Below are 15,000 nucleotides of genomic sequence, written 5' to 3' on the forward strand. Positions count from 1 at the left end.
TGACTCGATAAAAAAAAACACCGGGCGGAAGGCAATGGCAAACCACCGCTCTAAATTGCTAAGAAAAAATCATGGGAGCCCATGATCGTCAAGGCCGCGGTGGCCGAATGGTTAGAGCATCGGACTCAAGACTGTCACGACGGCAATCTGAGTTCGAGGGTTCGAGTCACCGACCGCCGCGTTGTTCCCTTGGGCAAGGAACTTCACCTTGATTGCCTACCTAGCCACTGGGTGTCCAAGCCAGCCCAAGTCAAGTGCTGGTCCCAAGCCCGGATAAATAGAGAGAATGATTACCTAAAAGGTACCACCGGCACTCTCCGTGGAAAGGAACTGGGGACCCTACCACGTACTTACTCCAAGAGCATCACAACATGAAAACTACAATTAAGTATCATGCTGTAACCACGGCGGCTCAGACATGAACCTACCGTTAAAAGAATAATATATATATATATATAATATATATATATATATAATATATATATATATATTTAGGTGTGTCTGCATGTGTGTATATATATATATATATATATATATATATATATATACATATATACATACATATATATGTGTATACAGTGTATATATGTACTCGTATATATATGTATAAAATGTGTATATATAAATGTATATATATATATATGTATAAGTATATATATGTGTGTGTGTATATATATGTGTGTGTGTGTGTGTGTGTGTGTGTGTGTGTGTGTGTGTGTGTGTGTGTGTGTGTGTGCATGTTTATATATATATATATATATATATATATATATATATATAGATATATAAATGTATATATATATGTATAATATATGTATATATATTATATGTGTGTGTATAAACACACACACACAAATATATATGTGTATATATGTACATATGTATATATATATGAATATACACTAACACACACACACATGTATATATATGTATATATACATATATACATATATGTAGACATATATATGTATATATATATATATGTATCTTCTTTTAACGGTAGGTTCATATCTGAGCCGCCGTGGTCACAGCATGATACTTAATTGTAGTTTTCATGTTGTGATGCTCTTGGAGTGAGTACGTGGTAGGGTCCCCAGTTCCTTTCCACGGAGAGTGCCGGTGGTACCTTTTTAGGTAATCATTCTCTCTATTTATCCGGGCTTGGGACCAGCACTTGACTTGGGCTGGCTTGGCCACCCAGTGGCTAGGTAGGCAATCAAGGTGAACAACGCGGCGGTCGGTGACTCGAACCCTCGAATTCGGATTGCTGTCGTGACAGTTTTGAGTCCGACGCTCTAACCATTCGGCCACCGCGGCCTTGACGATCATGGGCTTCCATGATTTTTTTTTTCTTAGCAATTTAGAGCGGTGGTTTGCCATTGCCTTCAGCCCGGTGTTTTTATCGAGTAACCATCTCTATTTACCCGGCACTGACTTGAGCTGGCTTGGCCACCCAGTGGCTAGGCAGGCAATGGAGGTGAAGTTTCTTGCCCAAGGGAAACAACGCGCCGGCCGGTGACTCGAACCCTCGAACTCAGATTGCCGTCGTGACAGTCTTGAGTCCGACGCTCTAACCATTCGGCCACCGCGGCCCCATATATATGTATATGAACATGTATATATGTAAATATATGTGTGCATATATATACATATATAATATATATATATATATATATATATTTATATGCGTGTGTGTGGATATATATATGTGCACAAGTATGTATATATACATTTGCATATATAAATATATATGTATATATATGCACACACACACACACACACACACACACACACACACACACACACACACACACACACACACACACACACACACACACACACACACACACACACACACTCACTCACTCACTCACATGCGTGTGTGTATGTGTGTGCGTGCGTATGTCGTGTGAAAACGCATGCGTCAAAATGTGCAGTACTATTATACTCCCGTACACACCAAAATCCAACAGTAGATAATACCGAACGTGAAGTTACAAGTAATGTCTCTGAGGTTGATGACATGAAAAAAATATTCATTACTTTAACTTCAACATTTAATGGTAGTTAAATATTGCCATATTTGCTGGCAAAGTATTTAGAAACTATAAATGGTACGATATGTTTTCCACCTCTGAATATCTCGCCTGGCAGCGTGTCGGCTGAGTTAGTTGCCGAGTAGCAGTTGCCTGTGTAGGTAGTGTCGCTTGTATCCTTTGCTGCGGTGAAAGAAATCTTGGAAACTTGAGTTTAGTGTTTCTTTTCACAGATGAAGGAAACCCTTATGGACCTAGGGTATTCCCGAGGGACTCAATGCTGTATTGTGAATAATGTGTTCGTTTTTAGCATAAAAATTATATAAAACTAAACTGCCAGTAAGATTAACACCATGGAAGTGATACATACATTGGACCGGGACTGTTCAGCCCTGGCTGGATTGTTCCAAACAGTGGTCAATGATATGAAGGTAAGACATTGTGAAATTGCAGTTCATACAAACATCAGGCATATTATTGCAGCCTTTGGCAGTGTCATATGAGTTTTCCTATATTCGCGAAGCTTGTTTACAGCGGAGGGGGAGTGACGCAGACTCAGCTAGGCCTACTGTTGTTTGAGTTATTTGTCATCTGTGCATTGTCAAAGAAAACGTTCTGCGATACCCATTCAGAGATATTAAAGCTTGAGATGTACTTGTTTGTAATATTACATATCTGTTGAAGACAGACTGTGATAGGCCTAGTGACTGGTAGTTACTGTCGACAAAGCTTCGGTCTGACCAGCGAATGTTATTGATTTTTGCTCCCCAGGTGCCGAGAAACTCCATCCACAGTGGCTGTATATAAGATTGATTTTTTGCAGTTGATTATTTCTTGTGTACTTGCTCTAACTTCTTGGTTAAACTATATTTTGATATACAAATATCAGAAGAAATATGGCGAGGCAAAACAATTGGAAAGTTATTAGCGTTTACTTATATATATTTACCATTCTCGTAGATATTTTATCGACACATTTCATAAGGTAACTAGTGAAAAAAAAACTATTATCTTCCACATGAAAGAGTTATCAACGCTATGAAGCGGTATTACAAGTTTACACATACATAGTTTTACAAATGTACTGATCGAGGCGCCAAAGAGCATACTAACTACCATACACATAGTATACTCTCGCTCATACGTACACACACACTCACATACACACGCACACACACACTCACATACACACGCACACACACACTCACATACACGCAGACACACACCACATACCACGCAGACACGCGCACATACACGCAGACACGCAGACACACAACACAGCACACACACACACACACACACACACACACACACACCACACACACACCAACACACACACACACAACACACACACACCAGACACATACACACACACGACACATACACACACACACACACACACAACACACACACACATACACACACGCACACACACACACACACGCGCCGCGCACACACACACACCAACACACGCACACACACACACACACACACACACACACACACACACACACACACACACACACACACACACACTCAGACACACACACGCAGACTTACACACACACACACACATATACAGATAGATAGATAGATACATACATACATACATACATATATACATACATACATGTACACATGCATACATATATGCATGCATGTATGCATACATGTATACAGACTTACACACATGTGTATGTGTGTATAGACATACATACATACATACACACATACATATAATATATAGGCCTATATAGATGTTGCACATCCTATCTGCCCGTAGTGGCTAATAACACAACAATATGACCCACTAAAAACGGAATTCAGAGGTTCATTAACAAAACATCCCTTGTCCCAGGAATGGATGTTGATGTCAATCTGTACATTTGCTTGTGACATCGACATTCTCTCGCTCAACCACATGTTCATGCTTCCATGTATTGTATTTTGGACAGAGACGCTGTAATATGTTGATGGGAATGATCCAATGATAGGCCTATTAATACTTTTCACGTCCACAGATTTAGTCCATTAGCTAGCATATGTACCAAATCATGTAAATGAATTAGAATGATATCATTTTAAGGTATAGGTGAGTATATATGTGGTTGGTGGACCGGTGGAAGGGGGGTGAACTATCGATCAGCTCCCCCGGCAGCTGCTATAATCATAGTCTCCCTCGCCCACGCGGCCCAAGTATGACTGTGCTGTAGGCCAACCTCATTGCACGTCCCCAGAATGTTCACTAAGATGTGCACACGAGTATGTGTGCCTATAAGCATTCTCGGTTTATCAGATCCGTTGAATCACGCATAAGGTTTTGTCAAAACACAGTATTGTCTTAAAAGTTATACGTTACCTTTATCGTGTGTTTGCTATAAAATTCACAATATAGGCTGCATGCTAGCTCATCCATCAGGATAGAAAAGCAATACATCAACTACTAGTTCGTTAGGTACAGGAAGGTCAGATAAGCTTTTAAGCTAAGATGTTAAAGGAATGGGCGTGTCCATGGTAGGCATACAGTTATTTATGAGTTAGTGGTTACGAATTATAAAGAATTATAGAAGTAAAATATATTGTTGACATTGTTTTCGGAAAAGTAAACACGTATATGTTTAAGTACACATTATATTATATTCCATAAATATCGTTTGAATATATTTAACAGTCAATAGTAAGTGCAGCACTTGAAAAGGCAATCATGTTTTCTATTTTGCCAAGATGTTCACAAACTTTCCGTTAAACAGTAAGCGATGCTTTCCTTTCAAAATTGTTGATGAAATAGGGTGTTTGATTATAATTGTAGGCGGACGCAAAGGTGGAAGGACTAATATAAATATATTTTATTTTTGTAACACAAGATATTCATTTGAATAATTTCGTTTTTCTTTATCACCGTCTAAATTTGTTTTGCTTGCACTGTATTTTATGGTATATTTCATGTATATAGAAACGTAAGATATACCGTGTTAGTTACAGGGGTTAAATAGCCGATGATATATTAAGTCTGCCAAAAATATTTAGTAAGTCTCCAGAATGGTTTTAAGCATATTGGCTCTGAAAAAAAACACGATGACAACGATTATCATTAGTTAAAAGAATTTTGATTAAACCTATTTCTACAGTAATAGATAACGATAATGATGTAAAGACTATAAATTGCTTTGATAAACAGTGGGATACCATGAAGAGCAGTAGCACGAATAAGTTCAGTAACATCAGCCACATCGTAAGTATATATTACTTACCCTTTTCATTTGATTTTTTACGTTTCTGTCCTCACTTTTACCTTTCTGTTATCTTCTGACCTTACTTTCTGTTATCTTCTGACTTGCGTTTTCTTTGTTTCCCCCCTTCCCTTCTCTTTGTTTCCGGATCAGCACCTCACTTGAACCTCCTTGCTCTTCCTTCTTGGGCATGCTTCCCTTCTCTTCCCGAACGCCCCTCTTACAGTGTCCTCCTCCTTTTCCCTCGCTTCCCACTCCCTCCTTCCCTTCGCTCGCGTTTCCCCCGAAGCAGCCACGCCCATCTTCCCTCGGGAGGGGAGGAAGCCGCCACTGCAGGGCGTTGGGGCTGTGGGGATTAGACGGGCAACTTTACAACCACTGGTATAATGTACTACACCTACGTGCGTTACTGTATACGGGAACGTGTGCCGTGACACTGCAAGAGGCGCTGCTGCCGTAGACCAGAAAATTATGTCAGATTGGCTTGGTGTCCTTTGAGTCACAGAAATGCTACCATGATGTTAATTCGGAGGAATGCCTGTATGTAGCCTATGTTATCATACACACGCGCGCGCGCACACACACACACACACACACACACACACACACACACACACACACACACACACACACACACACACACACACACACACACACACACACACACACACACACAAATAAACAACGTGCGTCTGCTCTTCCACACCTCCCCTGCTTCCTTCCCAAAAGCAGAAGGCGTGACCGTCTCTACCCTTCTCCCTCTCCCTGCACCCACGGGGCACTGACACGCCTCTCGGGCTGGTATTGTTTACACTTACCTGCCGGAAAATCTCTCGATTGCTACCAGGTGCTGAATGTAGGGCCCGTGAGGAGAATGATTTAACGGATTCAAGACCAGCAAAGGAAGGGGGTGGGGGTGACGAAAAAGGGTTAGGCTTGGGCTTTCTGTTTCTCAGAGGCGGAAGAGAATCTGTTCATGGCAGATACAGAGAAAGAGAGAGCTCGGGGAGTTCAGAGGCGTGGAGAAACAAAGAGAATGGACATAATCGCAACTGCGATGTTTCCCAAATATATAGGCCTACTTTCACTCGCATGAGTTAACTTCATTCAGCTTTCCTCGACAACCGCTTGCTTTGAGAAAAAATTGCATTAGTTGTAGGCTTATATGGGTGGATAGAGTATGGACTTTGAGTTTCATGACTGAACAGAAAACCCTTTCTAAGTTTGGGTCATTTTAGCGGAACAAATTGTTTCCTGGCAGTTCGACGGGGTGCTCTTGACCTCAGGCGGGCAGTTCACAGGAACCATGTTTGTCCCTGTATCAAAACAGGGAGGGTCGGAAGCGCTGTTCGTGTCGTGCGATGATGAATTGGTGAAAATTAGTGTGTGTGTCATTTGAGTGATGGCAACTTCTGCTTATATGAGACTAAGAGCAAAGGTCTACCTATCTTTCCTTTCCTGTCCATATATATATCTCTCTCACTATCAGCGAGTGTCATTTTTCGAACACTGGATGTTTTATTCATAATTGCTTGCCAATCTAGTCTTTGAAATTAAGATAAAATGAATTTGGCATCATGTTTCTGGAAAATAATGACAACAGGACACTGTTAATAAGTTTGATTATGTCTAAGAATTGCAACGCGTAACTTAAGACAGTTGAATAACTGTTGTACATTGAGTTCCTTATTATCTCTGGATGATATATGCTGATATCTTATTTATTTTCCCCTGTGAAAGTATTTAAGATTAAGGTTATCTTTAAAGCACGCCTCGTGAAAAATGAGAACGCCAAAGAGCTTACGAAACCACGTTTACAGTGTCAATCCGTTACTCAAGCGAAACTGGTTGAGGTGAGTCGAGGTCAGCCTGTTAGTGAGGCGGAAAGGCCCCACTCGCTGTGGTCTCGAGATACGAGTTGGGGAGATGCAACGTTTAGGTAATTATAGCACACGTTAATGAAGGGTATTGTGTCATTACATTGCAGTGCAATCATCAGAGAGAGAACCGATCGATCACTAGAGGCACGTGAACGGTTCACCAAAGCTAATTTGTCGTGGATCGCTTGGAGTTCACGAGGGTAATGGTCAGGTGCCGATCGACATGCACTGCGGGTTCACGAATGCGATTATGCACAACGATTATGTGTGGCAGGTGCTAATGTCACGCCGAGACAATGCAATACGCCTCTAGCTTTGTCGTGAGATCAGGCAGAGACATGCATAGCTAATGAGGTTGTCATATACGGCAATAACCTGATTTTGAAATAATCGTTTTGGCAACCACGGAAATAGCACAGTCACTATGATTACTAAGGATATTTATGGCTTATCATTCGTACAGAAAGTACATTAGCCATAACTTGGTATCTGAATGCATAGAAAAACAGCAACATGAATCGTCGCATAAATTCATCATGTACTTAACAGTATTTAAGATGTGAACTTCCAGAGTTCTGTCTTCCGTCCTACATATATATCGGGTCTACCACTGTCTTTCTTTCGTTAATAAAATATGTATCAGCAAGAAGCTATTTAAGTTCCTCAGAATAAGCCCGGTGACTCAGTTGTATTTCATGAATTCAGGAACGAGAGTGAGGGGCGCCACACCATGCTACGTACAGTGACGATTTCAGTTGCACCGTCAGCACTGAGGTCATCGTGGGGTCGCGAGACTGAGAGGTTGACAGTGCACATCTCGCAGTCTGCTCGTAGAATGGCTCAGATGCCGGAGCTGTCATTTTGTTGAGCTGGCTGTAGGTGAATTGACCGGAAAACAGGTCATCAGTTTATGAAATTCAGTAGTGCTAAACTGACGAATTTTGTTCAGAATTGTGGACTTGCGGATGGTTTATATGCTATGTCGTTCATATGCTCCATTGAAGCATCACGTAGTTCCGGTACACACTGTGAGAGATCCTGCCACGTGGGAGATGCGAGACAAGATTACATATAATGGCTGGGTTAAATGGGCGTTTAGGCGTCGAATGCACTGCAGCTGCGAAGACAAGGCACCCGGGCTCTGATTTTGCAGTTCCTAATCTTAACAAATGCACTCCAATGATCAAGCTCAGAATTATGAGTCATTGTAGTTTCGGCATTTAGTTTCCACTGATGTTTCTACTCCAAGCACTATCGTTAATGTCCCCACCTCTACTAATTCGTCACCTTTTCTTCCATCTGATATCTTAACAATGCCACCTCGCTCGCAGTATTGGAGATTCCTCCACACTATTTAGCGCACTCTGCCATTCCTAACTTTCCATGATCATATTTTGTAACATACCCGTAGGCATTTCCTTTCCTTTAGGATTAAACCCGGCCCTTTAGATAGTCGGGCAAATTGTTTTTATCTTCCCCGGCTCTCAGCTTGCTCTCATTTGCCACTCTCGCATCCTTAATTCTTCATATTTTCGGGTCATCTCGTGTCGTTCTCTCCCCTTGCCCTTCCCACCATCCGTCGTTCATCTCGCCCCAAGGCCTCAGCGCGGGGCGGCGGGGAAGTGAGACATCCGCCGGGGCAGGAAGGGCTGTGACCCGTGACACACGCCCAGCCCTCTTGGCCCTCACGTGACCCGACCTCGCCGCCTCTGTGTCGGAAGATGAGGGGGTAACAGTGAATCAGAGGAAAGAGAGGAAAGAGTGGAAGGAGTGTGAAGGATTGGAGATAAAAACGAGGAATAGAAGAATGAAGGATGAAGGGCGTAAAGAAGGGAGAAGAATGACAGTTATGAAAGGCGCAGTGAGAGAGTTGATAAATTGTTTTATCTTTTGATGAACCCGTTTTAAGATTTATTATATTACATTTTATATGAAAAAATAATGCTTAAACTGGTTTTGTTGAGGTTTCAGAATTAAAAATGTTTTTTTCCTTGCTTTAAATACTGGCGGTTACTATCACCATCATCATGTAATTATGCTATTATTAATATTATTATTATTGTTGTTTTGTTTTGTTTTTGTTATTGTTATTATTACCATTATCATCATCTCATCATCATCTTTATCTTCATCTTCATCTTCATCTTCATCTTCATCTTCATCTTCATCTTCATCATCATCATCATTGTTAATTTTACTGTTATACTTATTATTATTATTAATAATTACTATCACCACTTTCACTGCTGTTGGTGTTATTATTATCACTATTATTGTTATTTTTTGCGCCACCAGTTCTAATAGTCAAATAAAATTTTAAGGTTACCATAGCTCACTGAATGGGCCCCAGCTTTTCATTTGTCATGTTTATCACTTTTGCTGATCTTCGAAATCTCGTTGATTTTATAACTAAGCTAACTTCTAGCACTATGTTTAACGGGTCGATATACGAAAAGTTCAACTCTGATTGGTATGGTTATGAAATATGAGATAATATAATAAAAAAATCTTGCAGTGCCAAACATATCTGTTGGTCAGAGAAATATTAATTCATTCTAACCTTCTCTGTGACAAGGAAAGCAAAAGACAAACGAGGAGAAACTTGCGTAGGTAACGAAATTGTGAGTTATTAATTAGCGAGGCAGAGCCTTTTCATAATTCAGACTCCCAACCGCTTATAGTAACTCAGTAAACTGTATCGGGTCCATTTTTCTTTCTTCTCCTAATGAGTTCCTCGTTTTGTGTGATTTATCAAGAGTTAGGTACCTCTTTCAAGTGATGTGCGAGCCATCAATAAGCGTAGGAGCCAGTAAAGGCGAGTTTAACATGCATTACGACTGGGTTGTCGGACCTACGGGTGCGACAGCCATATCGGAGATAAGCTTTTAAAAGTAATGTTCTTTGCGCACACCTTTGCCAAGCACACTTGCGCTTAATTTACTTTTCACGCAGTTATTCTTAGAATTATTAAGTAAATACGAATTTTCGAGGAAGCCCCCAGTATTTCCAGTGTCAGAAAGGACACATCTGAAAACTCCAACTCGCCCAAGAATGGTACCTTTGCTTACCGCGATACTCTTCCTGGCGAGGTGCCCGCGCACGGGCCAATGACTGTATCCATAAATCCTTGAAAAGTGGCATAATGTTCCCTTTGATGGAGGGGCTAACGGTACTAGCGGTTTATTGACGGTGGTATATTGGTCTTTTTCCGTCTTTTAACGTTTTATCGGCGCGCCGAGTTACCTAGCTGCTTATCATGTTCTGTTAATAGCTCGTTTAGAGAAATGATTAAACCGTGATCTGGTATGTAAAAAGTTTGCTTGTTGTTAGTAGCTAATATCGTGTATTATTGGTTATCGATATTTTTATTACTATCTTTATCATCATCATCATCATCATGAATCTCCAATTCCACCTCTATCTCCATCTCCATAACATTCTCCATCTTTATCTTCGCTCCATGTTCTCTTTCTCTTTCTCATCATCTTCATCTTCTTCATCTTTTCAGTCATCTTTATTTTCATCATCTTCATCATCATCATCTTCATCATCATCACCATCATCATCATCATCATCATCATCATCATCATCATCATCATCATCATCATCATCATCATCACCACCACCACCACCACCACCACCACCACCACCACCACCATTATCATCATCATCATCATCATCATCATTAATCATCACATCATCATAATCATCATAATTATCGTCATCATCATCATCATCATCATCACATCATCATCAATCATCACATCATCATCATCACCATCATCATCATCATCATCATCATCATCATCATAATCATCATAATTATCATCATCATTATCATCATCATCATAATCATAACATCATAAATCATCACCACCCCCACCACCCCCACCTTATCGTCATCATCATCATCACCACCAGAACCCAACACCCAAAAAAAAACATATGATAATATAAATAAATATATATTATAAACAAAAAATAAAAATAACCACAAATACACTATACCCCCAACACCATAGAATACACACATCCAAAACACACACAACACAACACACATTATTCATATCATCATCATCATCATCATCATCATCATCACCACACCACCATTATCGTCATCATCATCATCATCATCACCACCACCACCATTATCGTCATCATCATCATCATCATCACCACCACCATTATCGTCATCATCATCATCACCATCAACACCATCACCATCCCTATGACTTAAGTTTGTGATGACATACTGTTGATATAGAGGGAGCAAATAAAGAAATGTTTTAGAAGTAAACGGATATGACTGTGCAGATGATAGATGGAATGGAGAATTGTAGTTTAATGAAAAGACAAAAAGAAAAAAGGAAGCGGGTCAGAGATACGAATATGCATACATAAGGTAGATAAACATATCTGAACTTTCTTCTCTATTGTGATTTTGCGTTTTTTTTCTTCTTCAAATGTCTTGCTCCGGAAAGGATGTCATTTTTATTGTCATATTTAGAACCAAACACGAGACACTTGATGCGAACGAATATCAGTAGTATTTCGTATAAAAACTTCCTTCGCTCAACACCAATAAGGAATAAAAGTCTGTTTTCGTATCAGCTATGCTGCTATTGCCTATCAGTCAGGAGAGGCATTTATAAGCACGCTACTTTAGAGGCGCATTGCATCCTATGGGATTGACTTGATTGAAAATTGTGAAGCCATTCGCTCTGGCGTTCTTTAATACTCATCTCGTCATTAAGGTTTTAATTCTGATTGATTAAGTTCATGAACGTAGCGATAAAGATGCGGGATTTGGTAATACGTTTGTAGTCGCTATAAAATAAAAACAGGAAGAATAAGGAAGAGGAGGGTGGGAACCAGAAGACAAAAATGATGATGATGATGGTGGTGATAGAAGTAAAATGATGGAGATGGTTCAGATTTCATGCCCACATAAGCACATCCCACAAGGTTCGGGCTGGAGATCGGGAATATATATCGGTCTGCTGGCCACAGCGATGACAGTGTGGCCATGATGATGTGATTATGAGTGGCAAAACTGGTCGCGGGCGGTTACTGCTGTTTCATCTATGTGAGGCTTGGGGAAATGTGCTTTTGTTATTCGTAACAGTGATTTCTCAAAGTTAAATGTAGTGGTTCAAAAGCAGTGATTCGAGTATATGATCTAAATGGCTAAGCAGAGAGCTTAGGTAGTAGATTATTTTTTATTAATAATTTTTAACGGCCTTTTAAAATAGCATGTACATTGCATTTTAATGTTGTTATTCACAGAAGAACAGGTATAGTCTGATGCCTACTCTATCAACATTCGAAACCTGGCTGTGGACATTAAATACTTGGCTCATACTCAGAACGTTTGCTGATGGGTTCGTAAATTCATGATAGAAAGCATGTATTTGTCGTAATTTGCATACGCAGCAATAATACGGCTCGCGTTAACACCGTATCCTATCCTTACTGAATAGTCTATTTATGCAGATGAAAGATATAGTTGCCATTTGCTTCCTGTTTACACCGAAGTAACTTCCATGATATTCATATTTTCTCCATAGAATTGGCAGATATTAGAAACATTAATCCTCCGGTCGGTGTAGCAGGAGGGAAGGCGGAGCGAGGATAGCCAGGAGAAACGTATAGCTGGCGGACACGGGACTTTAGGGGGAGTGAGCTTTGAACGAAGCTAGACTCCGGTGGCACTGCAGCGGGATGGCGGGGCAGGGAGTGGAGAGAGGGAGTGGAATGGGGATGCGACCTGGCCGTGAGATTATTGGTAAAGTAGAATGGCGGTGATATCAGAGGTTTCTTTGTAATAGAATATGAAAAAATACGTTCTGGAAGAGACATGACAGGTCTGAATATTAAGCAGAAGCAATAAATACATTCGCGAAAGCCATATCCTGCAAGAGTACTTTTTTGAAGTTAATGGCGATGACGGTGCGTGGCGGCATGATATAAACCACTGACTCTAGTTATGTTAGGTTGACCCGAGTCGACGCAGGTGAAAGTCCAGTGACGGAGTTTTTGTCACGTAGTGAAGGGCGGGCGGGGAGGAGTGGGAGGTGGAGAAGCGGGTGGTGAGAGGGAGCAGAAGGGTTAGACGTGGAACTAGGAGTAGAGGATAAGGGAGAAGAGGAAGGTGAAGCGAAGAATTGAAACAAAAGAGAGCAAGATCAATGGGGAGGAAGGGACCAAAGAGATGCGGGCAAAGAGCGGAATCGAAAGCAGAAATTGACCATGAACATTGTCACTATTTAGACTACCGTGAAGACGTTTGCTATTCTCACAGCGCGCCTTCCACCTGCTGTGAATCCCGCTAGGCCAAGCGGGATGGCGATCGTGCCTCGCGCTGCCACTGCGAGGTTAATACAATGGAAATTTTATTACAAACAGGTCACCTTTTTTGTAGGTGTCGTGAGCCAAACAACATTTTCGCTTTCTTATGCCCTCGGCAAATAAACTGAAATGCAAGGAAATTATTTCGCCACGTTTCGCAGCGAAGCGTTTAGTATGCATGTTCATGAGAGATTAAGACTTTTCACTCGTTTAAGTGAAGTAGGGATATTTGTATCGAATATCGTGTTATTTCATTCTGTTAGGCTTTATTCTTTCGATACGGGAAAAAAAACTCGCATGATATCATAGCTAGCTAGCGAAGTATCTCTTTTTAATCACATGTAATATTCTTTTTTTTCTTAATGTTGGTCATTAAGAAGTGAAAGTCATTAACGGAATGTCTCGGGGTCTACTATATAATGACGGTTGTGCCGGCACGCAATCGGCAGTCGTGATTGAGAATTATTTTCCACTAATTGCCATTGAGAGTGATTGAGTTGCGAATGAACGTGGTCAGCTGACAGTGAAAGTAAACGTGGAGGAACGTGAGAAGGCGAATGTGTTTGGAGACGGCCCTAAAGAGAAAGAAAAATGCGAGATATGAATGTTTTACTCCCCAAAAAAATGTCTATTGGCGAAGTGGAGGGAATGTACAAGGAGTGAGACAATGAGAAGGGGAAAGGGGCGGAGGGAGAGAATGGACGGCGAGGGCGGGGTCTGCTGATATGTGAAAAGCCTCGTACGCCCCGGCGCTTGGGTGCACTGTGCTTGTTTGCCTGATGTGAATAGCGATGAACAAAAACAATGAAAGTCGCAAGGCCGAGTAATGTGAAAGAAAGTCCCAGGGGTTCTGATTGGGATGTATTCCCGTAATATAAAACAGAGGCCATAGAATTATTACTAGAACATCCATAATCGTCTTAGAGAATAGATTATATTTATATCATGGGAGCGTTATCAAGGAAGGTGCACGACGTTCCCTACGCTTATGTGTCAAGATGTCGATTAAAGCTCGATGCGACGCGATTGTCCGTGTGCTGTGTCACGCTCACGACAGTGATTGCAGACTGCATATTGCCTCGGCAAGAACTACCTGTTGGACCTGGATGGCTGCTATTTGGAGCTGCGCCGGCGGCGATAAAAAGTCATCTGTCTTTATGTGGAATAGACGACATGATGCAAACACAGAAGGGTGTTAGATTCTTTTTTCACTGGCAGATCATGGCGGGAGATAGGGAAGGAAGAAATTATATTCATATATATATATATATATATATATATATATATATATATATATATATATATATATATATGTGTGTGTGTGTGTGTGTGTGTGTGTGTGTGTGTGTGTGTGTGTGTGTGTGTGTGTGTGTGTGTGTGTGTGTGTGTGTGTGTGTGTGTGTGTGTGTGTGTGTGTGTGTGTGTGTGTGTGTGTGTGTGTGTGTGTGTGTGTGTGTGTGTGTGTGTGTGTGTGTGTGTGTGTGTGTGTGTGTGTGTGTGTGTGTG

At 41.0% G+C, this 15,000-nt stretch overlaps 1 protein-coding gene across 1 annotated transcript in view; it reads left to right on the forward strand.

Moving 5' to 3' along the window:
• The first annotated feature begins 2,181 nt into the window (after window positions 1–2,181).
• LOC119574313 (protein MTSS 1-like) overlaps window positions 2,182–15,000 on the forward strand; it is a 136,258-nt gene continuing 123,439 nt past the window's right edge. Inside the window, exon 1 of the mRNA XM_037921507.1 lies at window positions 2,182–2,467. Within this exon, the coding sequence (XP_037777435.1) occupies window positions 2,390–2,467 (78 nt within the window). The 5' untranslated portion in view covers window positions 2,182–2,389. The remainder of the gene's footprint in view (window positions 2,468–15,000) is intronic.

Source organism: Penaeus monodon, chromosome 6 (assembly GCF_015228065.2).
Source record: "Penaeus monodon isolate SGIC_2016 chromosome 6, NSTDA_Pmon_1, whole genome shotgun sequence".
Taxonomy (NCBI): Eukaryota; Metazoa; Arthropoda; class Malacostraca; order Decapoda; family Penaeidae; genus Penaeus; species Penaeus monodon.